Source organism: Lepisosteus oculatus, chromosome 3, assembly GCF_040954835.1.
Source record: "Lepisosteus oculatus isolate fLepOcu1 chromosome 3, fLepOcu1.hap2, whole genome shotgun sequence".
In the NCBI taxonomy this organism is placed as follows: domain Eukaryota; kingdom Metazoa; phylum Chordata; class Actinopteri; order Semionotiformes; family Lepisosteidae; genus Lepisosteus; species Lepisosteus oculatus.
Genome location: NC_090698.1, coordinates 74,135,195 through 74,155,081, shown reverse-complemented (window position 1 = coordinate 74,155,081; position 19,887 = coordinate 74,135,195). Strand labels below are relative to the sequence as shown.

The following is a 19,887-nucleotide window of genomic DNA, read 5'->3' as shown; positions in this document are numbered from 1 at the left end:
CTAGGAGCTGGAGTTACATTTCAGGTCCATTTTAAGGTGTGACATTGTTTTTCCCCTCTATAAAAAGCTTGATTGTTGCCAGAGTCAGGCCAGAGTCAGGCCAGAGTCAGGCCAGAGTCAGGCCAGAGTCAGGCCAGAGTCAGGCCAGAGTCAGGCCAGAGTCAGGCCAGAGTCAGGCCAGAGTCAGGCCAGAGTCAGGCCAGAGTCAGGCCAGAGTCAGGCCAGAGTCAGGCCAGAGTCAGGCCAGAGTCAGGCCAGAGTCAGGCCAGAGTCAGGCCAGAGTCAGGCCAGAGTCAGGCCAGAGTCAGGCCAGAGTCAGGCCAGAGTCAGGCCAGAGTCAGGCCAGAGTCAGGCCAGAGTCAGGCCAGAGTCAGGCCAGAGTCAGGCCAGAGTCAGGCCAGAGTCAGGCCAGAGTCAGGCCAGAGTCAGGCCAGAGTCAGGCCCTGTTACACTGGTACCCAGGGTTTATTGGTTAAGGTTACTCCAGACTGGGCCTGGAGAGAGGAGTGACTGCTGATCACAAGCAGGAGATCAGGCCAGCACGACAATAACAGCACGCGCCTGCAGTCCAATTCACTGCCCTCGACGATCCAGTCTTTGAGCTGGTGTGTGAGGAGACAACAAGAGAGGGGGAACTGGCTGAGCGTTATTTGTGCCGAAATGTTTCCACGCTCTGCGCGTCTCTCCACAGGGCGGCCCAGCTGCGCCCCGACCTGTCCTGCCTCTGGAAGCTGCTGGGAGACGCGTGCAGCGCTGTCCATGCCGTGTCCCCCACCAGGGCCCGCATCGCCGTGCCGGGCCTGCTCTGTGGGCTCGCAGCCGGCGGCCAGAAGCACACGCTCCACAAGGCCGCCATCCTCAGCCTGGGAGGCCGGTGAGCTGCCGAGCCGCAGAACAGCGACCGGCGAGGGGAGGCTCGCCCATCCTGAAGTCAGGGCTTCGGCTTGGTTAGCTTGTCTCCTCAAACGGCAGGAGAGGACAAAGTGTGACTCGCCGGTGTCTGAATGGGGAAGCTATCCACTGTGACTGTGACTTTTCCACCTGACATTTGCTGCCCAGCAGTAAAAGTTCTGTTTGTCACTTTAGCTTCAGAGAATTAGACGTCTGCGTGACGTCGGGCTCTGTTTAACAAGAGATAGGCGACAGAGGCAGGAGATCAGAGGCGGAAGAAGTTGTCATGTAAATCTTATCTGTGTCAGAGTGAAACTGAATATACATTTTTGTATACGGTATATCTGACTGAGAGGAAGCGTATAAATAATAAAGAACAGTGGGCTGAAGACTGAACCCTGTGGCACCCTGAGATTGGCCGGGGTCACGGGTGATTTATGAGGACCAAGGGAGACAAAATGCTGCCTGCCAGTCAGACAAGAGCAGAAGCAGTTAAAAACAGTGCCATCAATAAGGAAGAATCTTTGCAAGTGATTGAATAAACACTGAAGGATTTAATTGATCTCAGTGCAGCTTTTGATACGGGAACATAAGGATACGTACAGCCCCGGAGTCAGACACAACAAGCAACTCTTTCACAATGGGGACCAGAGCAGTCTCAGTGGTCTCAGTGGTCTGATTATAGTGAAAACCGGGCTGGAATTGTTCAAGCAAGTTATTCGATATCACGCGAGTCTGTAATTGATGTGCAATCACACAGTCTGCAGAGCTTGAGATGCTGAGTGGCTCTGCGGGTGGGTGTGTTGCAGGAGCATGTCTGCATATCTTATTAAATAAAATTGCTTGTTCCAGATTGCGTGGGCATATACAGTAATAAGCAACATTTAGCAATTTCAAATTGAACGATAAAATCTATGTTTTCTTATCCCTTTAAACTGTTTCTTTTCTGCTCTCACTCTTGAAATTCTAAAATATGAATAGATTGAATGTCCATTAAATGAAAGATGTAAATAACAATTGGTTTCCAGCCTCAAATTCAATTTTCTGTAGTAAATCTTGTTCCAGTCAGATATACACAAAAACTTTTTTTTTCTGAGTTCTGAAGTGGCTCCTTATTTTTTAATTTCACTGCAGCTCTGTTTTCCACTGCAATAACATGGCCGTTCCTACAGTGGTGGCGAGGCAGAGAATTTAATAATGTCTGGAGCACACTTCCTTGCTTGATCCCCGCAGTATGGCAGCAGACGCCCTGCTGAATCTCTCAAGCCGCCCGGCCGCGCGTGCTGTCTGAGTCTCGGGGTCTGTCTGTGCAGGTGCTACGCCCGCGCGCTGAAGCTGATGGCAGAGGCTGCTAACCTGTGGTGTGACCTCGGCCTGAACTACTTCCGTCAGGCTCAGCACCTGCTGCCCGAGGAGGGAAGCGAGAGCCCGGAGCTGCTGGAGAAGTCCGTACAGGTGCGTTTCCAGTTCATCTCGCCTCGCCTTCAGCGTTCGGATTTAAGCAGCTCTCCTGATTTCAGTCTTGTTTTTCAATTTTGCTGCAGTCTCGGTTTTCTTGTTGAAATCGATTGCTTAATGTTATTTGATGTATGATTTAGCAGAAAAAGTAGGCTCAGAAAATTAAATGTCAGTCTGTGCAAGATATTATTTTTCTCAAACAATCAGTGACAAACACTGCCTAATCAGTGTACAGGACTGGGTTGTTGTACAGTATCTGTGTAAATGCTGTTTCTGAATACATGCTTTGTCCTGGTGTTTGTCCCAAAGTACACCTTTCAAACTTGAGTCACAAGGATCCCTACAGTTTTGGTTTTAGTCAAGCACCTCTCAGGAGAAGGTATTTTATACAGTAAAATAGCCCCAGTGATATAGTTGGTAGTAGAACTGAAAGTAGTCCAGTAGAGTCTTGAAATCTGCAAGTTTAACATTCTCAAATGTACTTATTAGTGATTCGGTCCGCCTGACATTAGCAATTTGTTAATGAAAGAAGAGCAGAATGGGATGAAACCAAGCTGAAGGTTCTTAACCACAGCTTTCAGATTAGTGGTGCAACAGAGGAGGAACATGAGACGAATCTAGCAAGGGAGTTAGCCTCTGCCTGCACCTCAGCCTGCTCTTGTTCCTGTGCTGTCACGGACGCTGCAGGTTCTGTGCCAGCAGTGTGGGGAAGGACAGGGTTACTGCCTGTTCATCATGCAGTGGAGCATGATCACCACAGGGGCGGAGAGAGGAACTGCAGGATGGACATAAAGAAGGGGTTCATGTTGTTTATTTTAAATGATTCCTATAATTTTGTGATTTACTATTGTTTCTTTTAGTTGATCAGTGTTATTTAAATTAACTTAAAGCCAATAGTACTTAATTATCATAGAAGTGAGGGCTGCTTATGTCTTTTAAACATGCGTTTATGCCTATACTGTGGTACATTAAGCAGCAGTTCTCTGCACCCAGTCCTTGCGAAGACCCTACTGTAATAAGTTTGTTTTTTTTCCTCAGTGCATTAAAAAAGCAGTGATGCTGGACAGCAAGAATCACCTGTACTGGAATGTGCTTGGAGTGGTTGTCATGAGCAAAGGTATGTGAACTGTAGAATTCAAAGGCATTGGGTTCAGATATACTACTAGTGCTGAAGAAGTGAGAGCCGGTGGAGATCAGAAGGAAACGCCTGCACTCTGCATAGTGTCAGCTCATTTGTGAGCCTTTCACTACTTCATCGGAAACGTGTTATCAAAGATCGTGGCATCTTCCCAGTGGGCTTTTGCAGAATTGGGTCCGGAACACTGTTAGAATTATGTTTAATCAGTTCGAAATCTTTTGTAAACACACTTGTTTCACTAAAACAAGCCAATAATGCAGCATCTTATTATTTTGCTTGATATGAATGCCAGCACTTTGCATTCATCTATTAAATGCATGTACTGTATAGTGCCCACTCAGATGTACAGTAAGCAAGCATCCTTTTCAGATGTGTTCTGCACATAAAAACGGCTTTGTACTTAGTGGATCTACTTTTGGTAACAAACATGTTTCAACATTGCTGTTCTTCCAAGAACCTTCAGACTAATCTGTCTTTCTTTTTCCATGGACAATTTCATTTTGTGTATGCTCCACATAAACACTTACACAGAGTCCTGAATGAAAGCCCACTGTGTATTCAAAACAATATTGGTGCATTCTATCTTATTCCAGTCCTACTTAAAAGGCACTCCAAAGTCTAATGAAACAGTGCATTACGTTCATTATGAGTCACTTAAGAGAAGCTAGCAGTAAGGTGGAGGAGTACAGGAGGCATTCTTCAGTGTTTTTGTGTTGGATAAATGGAGAACGAAAAATCCATTGGAAAAACAAAACTGAAAAAATAAAATAGCAATGCACTACAAACTGCTAGGGTCTGCCATTAAGTGTACCAAGTAAAATCTGCCAACTGATTCCAGGGTTTCTGAAACGGTGGATTTGTTGGTGGGGAAACACCACCTTGCTTTCTTTACTGGAGCTACAGACATTTTTAATTAGCATTAAAACAAAGGTGAGCCCTGTTCATGATCTTCCTGCTCTTTTTCTTAGAGGTCCCTTGAGGGTAAACTTCACTCGGTCTGGACTCGGGCTTCCTGTTGGCTTTGAAATTGTCCAGAACCTTTTTGTATTTCTCCTCCAGCTGTGTAGCCTTGCTCCAACAGGGCTGCTTGCTGGCATCAGTGAGGCTGTTCCACCACAGCTCTGATCCAGTGTTTCTGACGCGGGCCGCGCCGCGATCGGGTCTGTTAGGTGCTCACTTTCTGAAAGAGCACCAGGAGGAGCTCAGCAGCCAGGACGGTGTGTGCTTTCTGCTTTTCAGAGGAATAATCCTCTTGACCCTGACGCAGCTCTGTGAAGTGAGCTTTCGCTGGACTGTTTGGGTTATTTTGTGATGTGTAGCGCTGTGCCGCAGGATCCGTCAACAGTGCAGTTTTTGCAGTCTGGGTGGTAGGGTTTTAATTGGGGAATATACTAAAAGTAGACCCTGAAGTGAACTTTTTACAGCATTAAGCTTCTCTGAAGGAAGTGCATTGAAAGTGTGTCCTTGCTTTTGAATGGTCTGATTGGGAGGCAGTTCTCCTGGGTTTGCTCATAGTTGATGTCAGTTACTGTACATGTTTCTGCCTGAGGAAATCACTGGGGTAAAAACTGATCATGCGGTAGTTGTTTTTTATGGAAAATAAAAACTGTCCAGTAAATTAAAAACACCTCTTTGATTGATAAAGGGAAATCGAGTGTAGACTTTACGTACTGACAGGGCTGTAAGGGTTAAAGATGTCTATACGTTTTCATGCTCCTCTGGGTGTTTCGTGTCGCAGTAATGGCAGGATGAGTTAAACGGCTGCGTAGTTGAATAGGATGATTGTTTAATGGTCATGATTACCTTGTTACAGTGGAGAACGCACTGGATTACAAGCACACCGAGCCCTGGGTTTTGTTTGACTGGGTCTATTCAGCTGAATGGGCTCTGTTCATCATTCCATAGCGATCACACAGTGGTGGGGGACACAGTTCGTCCTCCCCTGGGGCTCATTGTATCGCTTCCCTCCACGCGGCCTGGTATGAGGGGGGCGAGAGTGTCGTGACACCGCCGTCGGTGCCCCTCCGCCTGACTCCTGCGTGTTTCGTGGGGGAACAGCAGGTTCTGCTGGGCCCTGTGCTCCGGGTCGCACCTCCCCCCCCGCCTGCTGGCACGGCAGAAGACTCTCACCAGCGACCCTGTCGACCCCTGCTTTTGAAGAACACCCGGTGTGCTGATTTACGGGAGCGAAGCTGTTTCGGGTTTATTTCCGTTTGCGTTTCTCCCAGAATGAACACACACACCCCGCACACAATGTTTCTCTCGTCACGCCGTCAGACCCCAATGTCCGTCTCCCTCGTTCCTGGACGCAGCCCAGCCGAGAGCCGGCAGTACTTCCTCCTCGCTCCCGTGCCGATTACTCGGGTCGCTGGTTGCCATGGTGCTGCCATCCTTCGACAGCAGGTCACAGTAACAACCAAATGAGAAGCACCATCATCTGAGACAAATAATACACTTGTACTCGAAAGACGTCTTCGTTTCATCTCCCGCCCTCGCTTGTACAAATGCTCTTAATCAGCTTCCTGGGAAATTTGCTCAAGTGCCTTTTCTCCTGTTTTCCTCTTCTAGGTATTGAGAACTTGGCCCTCGCCCAGCACTGCTTCATTAAGTCTGTGAACGTGGAGGCCAACGTAAGAGGATTTTCAGTCTGCAGAGCAGGGCGGTGAAGCAACCCTGTGCTGCCTTTCATAGAGATTCTGGGTTTCCTGTCCCTTTTTAACGATAATTCATTCTTCCTTTATCCAGAACGTAGTGGCATGGACCAACCTCGGGGTTCTGTATCTGAAGAAAGAAAGCATCGAGGTACGTCTCTTGACTCCAGGGAGAGGCTGCAGAGCTAGAAGTTAGCTGTGCTTTGTTCTCCACTTTCCCTGTAAATAGTTTAAGTTTTGACATCGACACCAGTGTCACCAGTAAACCAGACCTACACCGGTCAAAATGTGTTCACTGCCAGGGGTCTCTTCCTCCGTTACACTTTTCTCTGCATTTTGGTTTATAAGGACTGCATTGTGTTGAAAATGTGTAAGTGTTAATACACTACAGTGTCTTCCTGTCTAATATGTTATCCAAACATCAGGGAATCTTCCGTGAGCGTTACTGTTACTGGCTTTTAAAGACTGTGTATGTAAGCTACACTTAAATGAATTACACATACGTGTGTAAATATAGGAACAAGTAAAGGTTTATTCCATGCTGAAAAGAAACGCAACATTTCGGCTGTGGAGCCTTCTTCGGGTGCTGACGCAGCTCCCTGCTTGAACTACATGTGCAAATGTAGACTGGACTAGCCACAAACTGTGGTAACTAAACTGCATGAAATAACACTGAAGATGGTGCAGAGTTAATAATAATAATAATAATAATAATTGCTTACACTTATATAGCGCTTTTCTGGAAACTCCACTCAAAGCGCTTTACAGATAATGGGGACTCCCCTCCACCACCACCAGTGTGCAGCCCCACCTGGAGGATGTGACAGCAGCCATAGTGCGCCAGAACGCTCCCCACACATCAGCTATCAGTGGGTTGTGAAAGCTACAGTATCACAGAGTTGTGGCTTTCCTTTTGATTTCAGGATGACTTTTGATTTTTAATAGGGATGTGTCTGTTCTTCTGTCTGTTTCTGGCTGTAAAGTCTGAGCACATTCTGGGAAAGGGTGAAAGAAACATACTGTGTCTTGTGCAGGCTTCACCCAAGCCTGCTGTCTGAGCAGTTATGGGCACGTTGGAGCTCCATTGGAGTGGAATGGGGCCTGGAAAGCCATGTGCTTTGCTATTCATGCATTTCATTTGGTTATTGCTTTTCCTGTAGGTGTCAGGATTCCTCCTACAGTCTAGAGACATGTTTTTTAGGTTTAGTGGCTCCTGGGAAGACTGGCCCTGGCGTGAGTGTGTGCGCCCTGTGATGGACTGGCGTCCCATCCAGAGTGTAGCCTGCCTTGTGCCTGTGGCCTGCTGGGATAGGCTCCGGCTCTCCCCCTGACCCTGAACTGGGTAAAGCAGTCAGAAGATGGATGAACGCTCGGCCCAGAAGAGCTGAGCTTTCCCTTAGTTACAGTTCCTATTCAGTGTCTGCAGTGCTATTGACTTGGTCTGGTTATGTAACGCCATTGTGCTGCCCTGAATGGAGGCCTGTTAGTACAGCTCCGCTTTCAGAGCTTTCATTTGTGTCCTGTAATGGACAAGCAGATTGGAATTCATCCCTTGAAATGACTTCTCGCGCTGCCAGGGCGAATGAAGAGAAAAGATAGCTCAATTATGACTTAAAGAACGATCAGAACGGAGGCAGGTGACAAGCCTGTGATTTCTGCCTTCTTCTTCACAGCTCGCTCACGAAGCCTTCAAGGTCGCCCAGTCTCTGGAGCCCCTGTATGTCAGCTGCTGGATTGGACAGGTATGGGGCAGCAGGGCTTCTCGAACCAAGGGCGTACACTTCAAAACCCTGCCAGTGCCGTGAGAGACTCTCAGGCCGTGAAAATGAGGAGCCCGATGCACTGCACAAGCGATAATAGCAGTTGTTCTTTCGGTATAAGATCACTTTATTGGCCGTATACAATTTCTTGCATTAGGAATTTGTCTTTTCACAGACCCCGGCTTGCTCTCCATGAGACACACAGACAGGGAGAGAAGCTGGGGGTCAGAGCGCAGGGTCAGCCATTTATACGGCGCCCCTGGAGCAACTGGGGTTAAGGGCCTTGCTCAGGGGCCCAACGGACTAGGATTCTTCTGCCGGCTGTGGGATACGAACCAGCAGCCTTTTCAGCCACAGGCGCAGAAACTTAGCCACAGAGCCACCGCTCCGCCCTGTATGTACAGTATATTGGTTGGCCACCTTTTAAAGTGCTTCTTAAATTTGCTGTGCTTTGTCTAATGTCTTTAATTTCCTAATACCTACAGTACCAGTAATACCACATGTGATCTGCTGGCTTATTTTGGTAGGTAGATAGAAGCACATTCTCCTGTACGTGGCAGTGACCGCTGTGTTTACAGCACCCTTGTGCTTCTGTCGTCTCCCCCAGGCCCTCATTGCAGAGACCGTCGGGAGCTACGAAACCATGGATCTCTTCCGGCACACAACGGAGCTCAGCACCCATGTAAGTGAGGGAGCAGACCGGACCTGCTCCGCATTCATGCCACACCAGCAGGGCAGCAGTCACGAGAGTCACAGTGCCCTTCGGTGTCCTTCAGTAATGCCCGTGACAGCAAGGGAACCTTCTTCTGAGTTCAGGTTTGCTGACTGTAGCATCAGAGTAAACCAGAGTAAATAGTGGCACTGTTCTCCTTAGAGGTGTGTTATTTTGTATACAGTGTAACAAGAACAGGAAGTTCATGTTAAATGTGTTTTACGCCTCTGTCACAAGGGTGTCCTGTCCTGCTTCAAGCATGAGCCGTGCAGGAAGAGCTGGGAGAGGCTGCTCAACTGGTCCCATTAAGCCAGTAATGAGCTGTTGGAGCTCATTAGGAGCCGAGCTGGAGACGCACCAGGACTGGAAACCGCTGCTGTGTCAGGAAGGCTGGAAAGAAGCAGTAAAGTGGGACAGGAAAGATGAGACAGCAGCAAAAATGCAGGGTGATATCTTGGGAGAATGGGGTGTGGTTAGCATGGGGCATGTCCCAGTGCTCAGAGTAGGGCATCACTATGGTAGGTGGGGAGGCCTGCATCTTGCGCATTAATCCTGTAAGACAGGGCCCCCTTTCCTGGTTCAAGATGGTTGGTATGTCTGCAGGTTTTCCAGTTGTCTTTAAATCACCACAATCTGAGTAGCTGTGTGATTAAGGCAACAGCCATCTGGTTTGATTTCTGAAAGCCCAGCTGTATTGACAACCCTTGGACACACAGGACTGGAGAAACCCTGCTGTGAGAACCTTGTCTTCCAGGAGGGGTTTCCTAGTTGAGCCCTAGAGGGCTGTATCCCCAGGGGTGTCTTTAAACCAGATTATATACAGTATAGACTACATAAACTGCTCCAGTCAAGCCTGTAATAAGTCCAAGCAGATTGTTAAGAGATGAGCTGGAATAAAAACCTGCAGCTCTCTAGGGTATGGTTGGGGAACCCCATGTTTTGAGGAACCCAACAATTTCAGCCTCAATCACATGACCTGAGATTGGACTCCAGACTCCTACAATCTTCTGTGTGAAGCCGTGTATCCCGACATCTATCCTGAATGAGTGCAGTTCTGCTTGAGTCTCTGGGACCCCATGTTGTTTCTGGTCTTCAACGTGTTCCCCAAGCTGATCCGGACAAGACCCGTCAGGAAACGAAGAGGTTGCTCAAGAACATGTTCAGGAAGGCCAGGAATCAGTCTGCTTGCTCTCCTTTCTCCTGCCTTCCAGAGCAATTCTGTCTGTATGGTGGGACACAGAACACAGTACTGCAAGTGAGGTTTCATTAATGATGGGATAATTAACATCTCCTCCTGGGCTTGCATTACACTCTACACCCTGAACAGCACATCCAAGTGTTGTCGGTTGTTTGTTTTTGCTTCTGTGTACTGTCTGGATGTAGAAAATGAGTCAACAAAAATTCCCAGACCGTTCTCCTGCATAGTTTCTTCCGGTTCATAACCGTCCAGCTGCGCTTGAGTTGAGTTTGCCAGGGGTGTAGGTGTTTGTTAGGTGTGGCCTACCTTTTAATGGTGAAAGTAGGCCGACAAAATTGTGTTTTCTGTCACTTTGTGACAAATCACACCAACCTTCCTTCACCAAGGAGCAGCTCTGCACGTAGCGGGGCTCCTCTCTATGCAGCCCCAGCATGGCTGGGGATCCCCAGTCTTGGGGCTGCTCGTGAGAACCCCACTGCTCCCCACAGACAGCCGCTGTCAGAGGGTTGTGGGTCGAATCCCAGGAGTGTTGTGCCTCGCTCAGGAAGCGAGGACTTTCCAAGCCATCATTCCAAGTGAGAATTCGTTCCCGCTTGTTGAATTAAGAATTGAGTTGTAAAAAGCCTTCTGCAGTACGCACAGTCTCTGCCTGCGAGTGACCAGATGCACATCTTAAAATGGGAAACAGGTGAGTGCGTACTGACACAGAAGAGAGCTGCTCAATACTTACAGAGCAGCTGTTACATCAGCAGCAGCAAACAGGATGTTGTTTTAATCTTATAATCATTGCAATTTGACAATTATGTTGTTAGAGGAAAAAAACAGCATTGTTATCGATCTAAATGCCACTGTTTCGATCAAAGGGACATTTTTCTGTGTGAATGCGGTCCTTTGTTGCTCATCATTCTGTCTCGTTTCCTTTCCCTCCTCTGGGTTCAGACCGAAGGGGTGAAAGGGTACGGGCACTGGGTGTGCTCCACGCTGCTGGACAAAACCAACAGGAAGTCCGAACTATACCGCTACAACATCGTGCAGATGAACGCCATTTCTGCAGCTCAGCTCGCGCTGTGCAAATACACAGGTCAGTACTGCTTCCACTTCAGAATTTCAAGTCTTATTTGTTATTTTATCACGTAGGCTCAAGAGCAATGAATATAGAAAAGCGTTGCACCAATTGAAGAGATGTGTAGAGAATGAAAACCTGCCATTCTAAGTAAAAGTACCTTTTAATTTCAATAATTGTTGTATTTAATTCTGTTTTATTAAAGTAATATAAAAAATTGCTTCTCTAAAGCAGAAAATCCTGCTTTTTATAAAATCATTGTCTCTTGTGGAAGTTATCTCCTCTGTAATGCGGTCTCATTCTGCCCCCTGCTGGTAGCATGTAGTATTTCAGTTCAAGATGGGTATTGGGGTTGGAAGTTTTCAATCCGATGCAGTTGAGTCTTTATTATCCCCATCGTTTTACTGCAGAGTCCAGCAAAACAAAAACAGACAATCCTCACCTTTAAAAAACACAGCACGCGAGTGCTTCAGGAGATAAGAGTTATTTTGAATGGTTTGAGAGTGAGATTGCAGAGGGGGTGACCGATTTCCTCAGTCTGTTGCTGTTACACCTGGGGACACAGAGACACCTCCCAGATGGGAGTTTGAATTCGCAGTGGAGGGGGTGAGACACACAATCTGTGATGCACTTAGGCTTCTTTACAACCCTCTGTTTCTAGAGGGCATTGAGGCTTTCGAGGAGGAGGAGGATGTTATGTAGTTCATATATTTTTTAAAACTATAATAAATGTGCAAAATCCTGCCAAGTGGTGCTTTCAGTATCTTAAGGTTTGTAAGTTTTGACTGAGAAATATGTTCCAACTCCGAAAGCGTCTTTGTGGGGCCCTGCACCGCTCGGAGCTCACGCCCTCCTCTGTCTGCACAGAGCCGGTCTGTTTGCAGTCGAGCCACAGGGCCTCACCTCACTCAGCTCTTCAAAGCCTGGAGCGATATTTCAAAAATAAATCCAGCCTGAAGCTGCAGAGCAAACCGAACAGAGGAGAGCAGTACTTTTTAACGGCAGTGATCTAACTTTGACTTTTTATTTAAAATGTAATTTTCTCAGGACACGTGGTGATAAAACGGACAAAGGGAATGCGCAACTGAATGCAGTTAACTGAGCAGAATTAAGAGTGAGAGGATAGAAGTGACTTTTCAGGCAGGTGGCAGGGCTAAGGAAGAAGGAAGGTGTTGAGAGGTGTTGCATGTATTTGACGTGTGTTTTCACCTCCTCCTGCTCTGCAGAGCGAGTGCAGACAGACGCAGCTGCCTTCACCATGCTGGGATATCTGAATGAACACCTGCAGCTCAAGCAGCAGGCTGCCCAGGCGTACCAGAGGTGAGCCCACTGCTCCTCTTCGCTCCGGCCCGGGAAGGCAGCGCAGTCACAGACAGCGGCTGGAGTTCCTCTTGTAACATTCACAGCGTTTCCTTCTGCTCCCTGAGCTGGCGGCCTTTGACACACAGAATTACCAGCAGTGATAGGTTTCCGATTTTCTGCGATTTCTCATGTATTGCTTTCAGTTTCAAATTAATTCTAGTCAAAGATTGGGGGAAAAAAATGGTGTTTATTTATGAGAGGGGTCAGGGGATGAAAATAAGGGGGGTTGTTTTTAAAGTGGGGTGCTCAGGGCATGAAAATAAGGGGGTTGTTAATAAGGGGGGTGCTCAGGGAATGAACACAGCTGGAGTGTCCTGCTGCAATTCAGCTGTTGATCTTCCTGCGTTCAGGCTGAATGTGCACAAAGATGTGTTGCAACCACACTTGGTAATAAGGTCTGAACTGCCTTTGAAGAAGGTGTTTTTCCTACAAAAAAGGTCCACTTTCAACCTTTATGATTGCGGGTTCGAGCCTGGGTTGATGGCGAGCTCCGTCGTCAGCCAGGGTCCGCTTGGCTCTCAATGATGCAGCGCCCCCTGTGGCCTCCCAGGCGATTGCAGGCTTACTGTGCTGTTGGTGAGGGACACGCCCCTCCTCCAATCAGAGCTGCTGCACCGGTAGTGGGCGGAGCAGCCTGTGTGATGTGTTCAGAGACCAATGGCCCGAAGGTGGGCGGGGCGGAGTCTGCTTATCCTTGTCCCTTCCCGTGTGCGGTCACAGGGTTCGTCACGGCGAGCCAGCATGTGGAAAACGCACAGTCGGGAGATTGTTGTTTAGTCTATGTAACACTAGCTTACCTCAGTTTGTGAAATGTGGACCTTGTGTGAAAATGTAAACCCTGTGTCTTGTAGGGCTGTGGAGCTGCTGCAGTCCTCAGCGCAGACAGAAGAGCTGAGCTTTGCTCACAGGAACCTGGGCAGGAGCCTCTGGTAACGTTGTTCTCCTGGCTGTGTGGAGGAGGGCGGCCCCCTGCTTCACTGTCAGTGTTGTGTTTCAAAGCTTAGTGGCAGCTGCGCAGCAGAGCCTATAGAGTCTCCAGCGCTCCCTGTGAGAGACGTGTTTGACATCAGACTGGATGACTTGGATGTTCTGAAGTTATCAAGCAGCTTCTTTCTGTATGAGGCTTCACACGCTGGAAGAGACAGGGTTGATGGTCGTCAGCGACGAGCCACAGCCGCAGCCTCAACCCAGCTGGACGGAGCCTGTGTGTCTGCAGTTTCTCTAGCCTCCCTGGTGCCCAGCAGGGTGCAGAGCCCAAAGTGCTGACCAGATGCTGATATTATATTCAGACGGGTCGATAACCAGAAAGTAGAGGCTGTTCCTTGGGGGAGAAAAATGAAGAAATGTGCTGCATGTAAAGTGTAGTAATTACAGTATCTGCACAAGAAGTCATAACAAATACAACACGTTCTTGTGAGAGATGTTTCGTGTCTTCATGCTGGTTTGCAGATGACAGTGATCGGGGATTTTGCTCGTAGTGTCCCCTCAGCAGCGTGAAACCTGAGGAAAGATTATTTGTGAATCACACTGAGTATTCTGCTCCAGCTGTGATTTCTTGCTCTGTAAATGAGTTTTGATTTTGTCATTGTCAAGAGTTAAGACCATGAGTTAATACTGAGTATTTTTTACTGTTGAAAATACGAGACTCGCATAAATGTGTGTCTGTGATTTAAGCTTTTAGCAGCAGCTGTTCATTTGAAATGAAAAGGCACAGGCTCTGTGTTTCTGCCAGTTTTAGAGTAGTGTTTGTCGCTGACGGCCAGCGTGGTCTTTGTACAAGTGTACCGGTTGTTCCAGACGAGTGCCCCTGCTGTGGTCCTAAAAGCCTTTTTGTTTTCAAACGTGACTTATCTTGGACCATCAAAGCAACCCTTTTCTAACACCGCAAACGTCTGCCACAGCACCACGGGTCAGTACCGCCGGGCTGTGGAGGCCTACGAGTCCACGCCGCTGACCGAGCTGCAGGACATCGCCGGGCTGGCACTGGCCTGCTTCAGGAGTGGCCTCCTGCAGGAGAGCATCAGAGGTAAGAGCACACGACCAGGACGCAGGAGAGGTTTCAGGAGACGTTCGTCCCCTCCGGCCTGTTGGGTAGTTCGTACTGGAAGACAGGGCTTCAACAACATGGCTGGTAGCTTGTTCCAGGCTCCTACCACACTTTCCACAGGACGTGCCTCCTGTCCTAAGTTCTACTCAACTGGTGCAGGAGTCTGCAGAGTGAGTGAAACTGAATCTTCACAACTTTATTCAAAGTTTGTTAGACTGCCAGGGCAGTGTGGTGGCGCTGTGGCTCAGGATCTGCGCCTGTGGCTGGAAGGCTGCCAGCAGAGGAATCCTACTCCGTTGGGCCCCTGAGCAAGGCCCTTAACTCCAGCTGCTCCAGGGGCGCCGTATAAACGGCTGACCCTGCGCACTGACCCCCAGCTTCTCTCCCTGTCTGTGTGTCTCATGGAGAGCAAGCTGGGGTCTGTGAAAAGACAAATTCCTAATACAAGAAATTGTATATGGCCAATAAAGTGATCTTTTCTTATCATCTCTCAGGCTGTTTCCTGTTCTTTTCTGCCCAAAACCTGTGCTTGTTAACACTGCCCTCTGGTGGTGTGTTATTGATCTGGTTTTCTTTTTCATTGCTCTATTCGTCTTCGTACTGTGAGGTAGCAGCCTGTCCTCCAGGTTGTCTCTGTAAACAGAATCTTTTCTCTTCTGATTTTCATCACTGAAACTTTTGTAGTGATCTGGTTAAAGGTAGTGATGATTGGCAGCAAATAGGTGAGGGCTTGGTTCATTGTAATGGAATATACTCAGAAATTCTATTCAAAAACAGGGGCTCACAAACAAAATGTAGTGCTGCAGCCATTGTTAGTCTCAACATTTCAGATTGTGACTTGCAGAGTTTCGCCAGTTTCCCAAAGAAGTGATTGAGGAGGTATTTTATTGTTTTTCAACACGTCAGGCTACTGAAGCTGCTTGCCTTTAAGTGCGTCTTGCGAGAGAAGTCCGTCTGAACCCTTTTCACTTGTGAAAGGGGCACTGCGCTGGGTCACTTGGCTCCCTTTAAATACTGCACCTCGTTTATCCTCCCAGGTGTTTGTTTGCTGTTTCTGCATTTTTGGTATTTATTCATTTAAAAATGTTTGTATCTCGAGACAGGACATTCATTTTTATGAAACAAGCAGAGTGTAGTTATTCCAAACTCCAGGAAAGGGAAAAAAAGCGGTGTTTCCAAGCATTCGATCAGGAAGCGGGCTTTTCCAGCCGCAGGTGAGCAGGCAGAGAGGACAGGAATGACAGTGCAGGGTCCGGCTCTTCGACGGGGTCAGAAAAGGGTGAGGGGGAGTGGCTGGAGGGGACAGGCTGTGTGTGTTGAGACGCCTCTGTCTCTCTGTCCTCCAGCCTACGAGAGAGCTCTGTCGGCGGCGGGCACCGAGAAGGAGAAGGCCTACATCCTGACAGCCCTGGCCCTGCTGCAGCACCGGCTGGGCAACAAGGACAGCGCCAAGACCCTGCTCTTCAAGTGGTGAGTGAGCGGCCCGCGCGCAGCAGAGGCAGGCCTGTTCAGATACACGGTAACGTTGTTTAAAACAACGCTAGTAAAGATATCCAACTGAACCAGCCAAAAACTGGCAGTGGCTTTGAATTGTCTGCAGCTGCTGTCTGTCATACGTTCTATGGGAGGTTGCAATATAGCCTCAAACTGAAGCTCCCTTTTGTGTCTTTTTTTTTAGTATTCTTTTTTTCTGTACACCACTCTTGCATCTAAATATCTGAATAAGATTGAGAACTTAGATAACTTTATCCATGTGGTGTATGCTTTTTTTCATAAATATCTCACAAATGTAAGAACAGTATGGAAAATTGCTCGATTGTTTGTCTGGAGGAGCTGCAGTGCCATCCAGTGGACACATTAGGCATTGCGGTGTGCAGTCCGGTTCCTGGTGGGCCGGTCAGTCTGTTTCTGGGCTTCTTAGCTCTCGCTGGGAGAAGTCGATAGACGGGAAGGTTTGGATTGGGTTGATTTGAAGCTACGTGGGAATGAAAACCTGTGGACACACTGGCCTTGCAGGACCGGGATTGAATTTCATGACCGTTTCTGCTACTTCTGTACAGTACCAGGCAAAAAGTTTGAGTGCACCTGCTTGAAACCAGGTTTTTCATGATTATCTGTGCTTTAAACTGTATAAATGTGTCTGTAAACACTGAATGTTTCATGACATGATACGTGTACGTATAATCTTAAGTCACCTGCTTTGGACATGCGTGTGTGCACGCAGCAGGTCTCCATTCGCTTCCATGGGCCATGTGGAAGAGATGCGAGCCCTGTGCAAACCGTGTGTTCCAGCTCCGTGCTGAAGGAGCCCTGCACAGAGAGCCTGCTCTCGCTCTGCGCCCTGGGCCTGGTCAGCCGCGACGCCACGCTGGCCACCGCGGCCCTGGGCGAGCTCCTGAAGCACGCCGGCCCGGCAGAGGCGGTGCAGGAGCGCGGCCTGCTCACCTGCGCCCTCCTCGCTCTGCAGGGGAACAGCGCGGGCGTGCAGAGGCAAGCGGCGAGGGCCGTCCACAGGTAGGGGGCGCCGCTCGGCGGAGCCGGGGCAGCAGGGCAGGCCTACACGCCCAGCAAGTGTTTTATCTCAAGTGCTTAAGGATTTCAATCAAGCGCTTCTCTGATCTGGAGAATCTCGGCACAAGGCCGTTTCTAGTCCTTCTGTAAATCGAGGTTTTCAGAAATGGGCCGTTCACACCATTCACAGGGCCAGTGTAGGTCTCTGCACAGGAAGACGGCAGTAACACACCCCCCTGTTGGGGAAAGAGCACCGTCCAGTTTGGTTGTTTCAGCATCGGTGAAGCTGAGGTCCGTAGGTCTCTAGGGCAGCCTAAGAATAAATCAAAAGAAGGCTATTCTAGAACATTTGGGAAGAAATGTTGGAATCAAAACATGTTTAGATATGTTTGTTTCGAATTCGGAACAGGCCGTGATTTCCATTACACTGCATGTTTAACCTGGGCACTCCCTTTAAAAGACAACATCTTCCACCTGTTGTATCGCAGTGGGTTGTTTTCACACCTCTCTCAACAAACCTCCCTGTTTCTTCTCCACTGTTCTGGGGGCGGGTGAGTGGCTTTTTGATGGTGTTCTTAGAAAGGTCTTCTTACAAGTTCGAAGAAAATGCGATCAGCAGTGTCCGGCGAAGGAGAGGGTCTGTAAATCCAGTTCTGTGAGTGAGAGTCCAGCGATTGTGCTGAAGTGTGGTGAAACCCGCGGTGTGGCTCTCGAACGCGAGCGCGGCGTGCGGAGCCCTGAGCTGTGTTCTGTTCCCTGCGCCAGTAACCCCGGAGACGCCGCCCTGTGGGCACTGCTGTCCCGGCTGGTTCCTCAGTACAGCCCCAGGAATGCCAAGGTACGCCTGCCAACGCTCAGCATGTGATTCTTAGTATGCCAGCGGTTTTATTGTTTCACAAGAGATTCTCCTTGGGAGATGTACAGAGAGATTCCAGTACCTTCTCCGGTGCAGTTTGTTAAAATCGAAACGTGCAGTTTAAAATGTAAAATTCTGCATTTTCTGATTGGCGGTGGGAATGAAAAAGCAGTTCAGGAGTTTTGCTCTGAGATCTTCCCAGCGGTGGGCCCCGGCGACCCTGCAGATGGCGTCCTGCTCCTGCGGGAGGTGTGATGGGCTTGCTGTGTGTTGCAGGGAGGGGCAGCAGCTGGAGGAGTGGCCTGCCATTTCAGCATGACCCAGGGGAAGGTAGGCTGGCCTGCGGCCCTTTCTTCAGCCAGTCCTGACTGGGCCCCAGTGGGAACAGCAGGTCTGCTCTGGTGCACAGTCCGGCCTCCGGGCTCTCGTCCAGAGCAGGCGCTGTTCCAGTGCTGTGGTGCTGTTGTCGTCATGTCATTGTCACGTCACACCTTTGCTCCATCTGGTGGCCGATCAACGCAGAGAGAGCCGAGCTCGGGAGATTCTGACTCCAAAGCCCATTTCAAAAGAAGAAACCCTCTGCAGCTTTCTGCCCGGGTCCCACCCAGAAGCCCCCAGAACATGGCTGCTGTCTGGGGAGCTGGTGCTCGGCGCTCCTCTTTCCTTTGTGCCTTAACTGCCGGTTAATCAGCGAGGCACCAGCTGACCGACTGGCCTTCCTACCTCCCCGTCAAGGTCCACCCCTGAGAGTCGTTCTCTGCACAGGGGGTTTTCCAGCCCCAGGGTGCCACAGGTGCTGATGCTGTGGGCTGTTGATTTGAGCATTTCACTGCCCCAGGAGTTCCCCCAGTGCTCTGCCCAGAACACACACGTGCTGTTGTTCCTCACACTCTGCCGGATCAGGCCATAAAGCACTGTGTCGCTGTGCGGAGAGATTCCTCGGCCCAGTCCAACTGTGGCAGCTTGATGTTGCAGTGCTGTGGCCCAGCAGGCATGTTGAAGGCACACGGGCTTCTCAGTGTCTTCGCTGAGTGTCGTTTGTCCCACCCCCCCACAGAGGGCGCTGTTGTACAGTGGCGTGAACCAGCTGGCTTCTGGCAGGCACTCGGGAGAAGACCCCAGCAGGAACGCGCTGAAGACCATCCAGAGGGCAGCCCTGCTGTGCCCAGGTACACCTGCGACACATGACTCGGGCCCCTTCTCTGCTGAAAGGGACCATGATGAGTCTTTTCTGTTTTACTATGGAGCTGCCTTTTGTAATTAAAGTAGATTTTAATGTTGTCCAGCTTCTTAAACATACATTATTGGGACATCATAGTCTTCTAGATCTTTGGCCATGCCTTTCACGGGACAGGTATTATTATTTTGTTAATGAAAGGCTCTTCAGGAATGTGCAGTCCAGTTGTACAGGTGAACGGGCCTGAGACTGCCAGAGTCCGGCCTCTTCCTGTAACGTTCCTGGCCGGTGTGTCCCTGACAGATGACCCGGCTGTCTGGGCTGCTCTGCTGGCCGCGTGCCACACGGAGAACGTCGCCAGCTGTCTCCGAGGCACAGCCCCTAGCCGGACCGGCCTGGAGGGGGCGCTCCTGACGCTGGTGTCTGAAAAAGGTGTGTATGCTGTCTGACCTGGGACTCTTGTCAGGCTAGGACTCTTTCTCGATTAAATTAGAAAGGGGTTTTTATTCAGGGTTAGGGAGGCTTTGTCTGTGTGCGGATGCGTCTTCCTCTCGCATGCTTTGCTTGTCGCCCTGACGTACTGAAACATTCCCAGTGTGTGTGGTTCTTCAGTTATTATTTATAAGTAATAGACTGTTATTTTCAGCTGCTGTGGATCAATACCCGGGGCTACTGGCCAGCGATATTAAGGAGTTAGTGTCCACGTTTCGTGCGCGCTGCTGAGGATGTGGCTGATTTTCCAGTGTGTTTGAGGCTTGCTGTGGCTGGAGCTCATGCTCGCTGTGTGTGGGGCAGGTGGCTCTCCGCGTGGCCCCGGTCTGACGGCGCTCTTGTTGTGTTCTCAGTGCCGTCCGTGCAGGCCAGGCCCCGAGGCCTGGAGAGCTGGTGTCTGCAGCAGGCCGTGTCGGGGCTCAAGCAGGTGGGCCGCCGCGCGGACGCCGAGGCCCTGTGCACTAAGGTACGGCCCCCCGTCTCTTCCCCCTCCCCCCCCCGGGCCGCCGTGCTGCTCTGGGCTCTGGGCTCTGGGCTCTGGGCTCTGGGCTCTGGGCTCTGGGCTCTGGGC

The 19,887-nt window shown here is 49.5% G+C and overlaps 1 protein-coding gene across 1 annotated transcript in view; it reads left to right on the top strand.

Annotated features, from left to right (window-relative positions):
- Nucleotides 1–19,887, top strand: part of skic3 (SKI3 subunit of superkiller complex) — a 51,952-nt gene that overhangs the window by 27,272 nt on the left and 4,793 nt on the right. Inside the window, exons 19-36 of the mRNA XM_069187529.1 lie at nucleotides 692–874; nucleotides 2,205–2,346; nucleotides 3,388–3,466; nucleotides 6,056–6,117; nucleotides 6,233–6,289; nucleotides 7,812–7,880; nucleotides 8,506–8,580; nucleotides 10,748–10,889; nucleotides 12,098–12,191; nucleotides 13,085–13,162; nucleotides 14,135–14,259; nucleotides 15,627–15,750; nucleotides 16,573–16,794; nucleotides 17,557–17,629; nucleotides 17,924–17,977; nucleotides 18,705–18,816; nucleotides 19,128–19,256; nucleotides 19,670–19,782. Of these exons, the coding sequence (XP_069043630.1) occupies nucleotides 692–874; nucleotides 2,205–2,346; nucleotides 3,388–3,466; nucleotides 6,056–6,117; nucleotides 6,233–6,289; nucleotides 7,812–7,880; nucleotides 8,506–8,580; nucleotides 10,748–10,889; nucleotides 12,098–12,191; nucleotides 13,085–13,162; nucleotides 14,135–14,259; nucleotides 15,627–15,750; nucleotides 16,573–16,794; nucleotides 17,557–17,629; nucleotides 17,924–17,977; nucleotides 18,705–18,816; nucleotides 19,128–19,256; nucleotides 19,670–19,782 (1,933 nt within the window). The remainder of the gene's footprint in view (nucleotides 1–691; nucleotides 875–2,204; nucleotides 2,347–3,387; nucleotides 3,467–6,055; nucleotides 6,118–6,232; nucleotides 6,290–7,811; nucleotides 7,881–8,505; nucleotides 8,581–10,747; nucleotides 10,890–12,097; nucleotides 12,192–13,084; nucleotides 13,163–14,134; nucleotides 14,260–15,626; nucleotides 15,751–16,572; nucleotides 16,795–17,556; nucleotides 17,630–17,923; nucleotides 17,978–18,704; nucleotides 18,817–19,127; nucleotides 19,257–19,669; nucleotides 19,783–19,887) is intronic.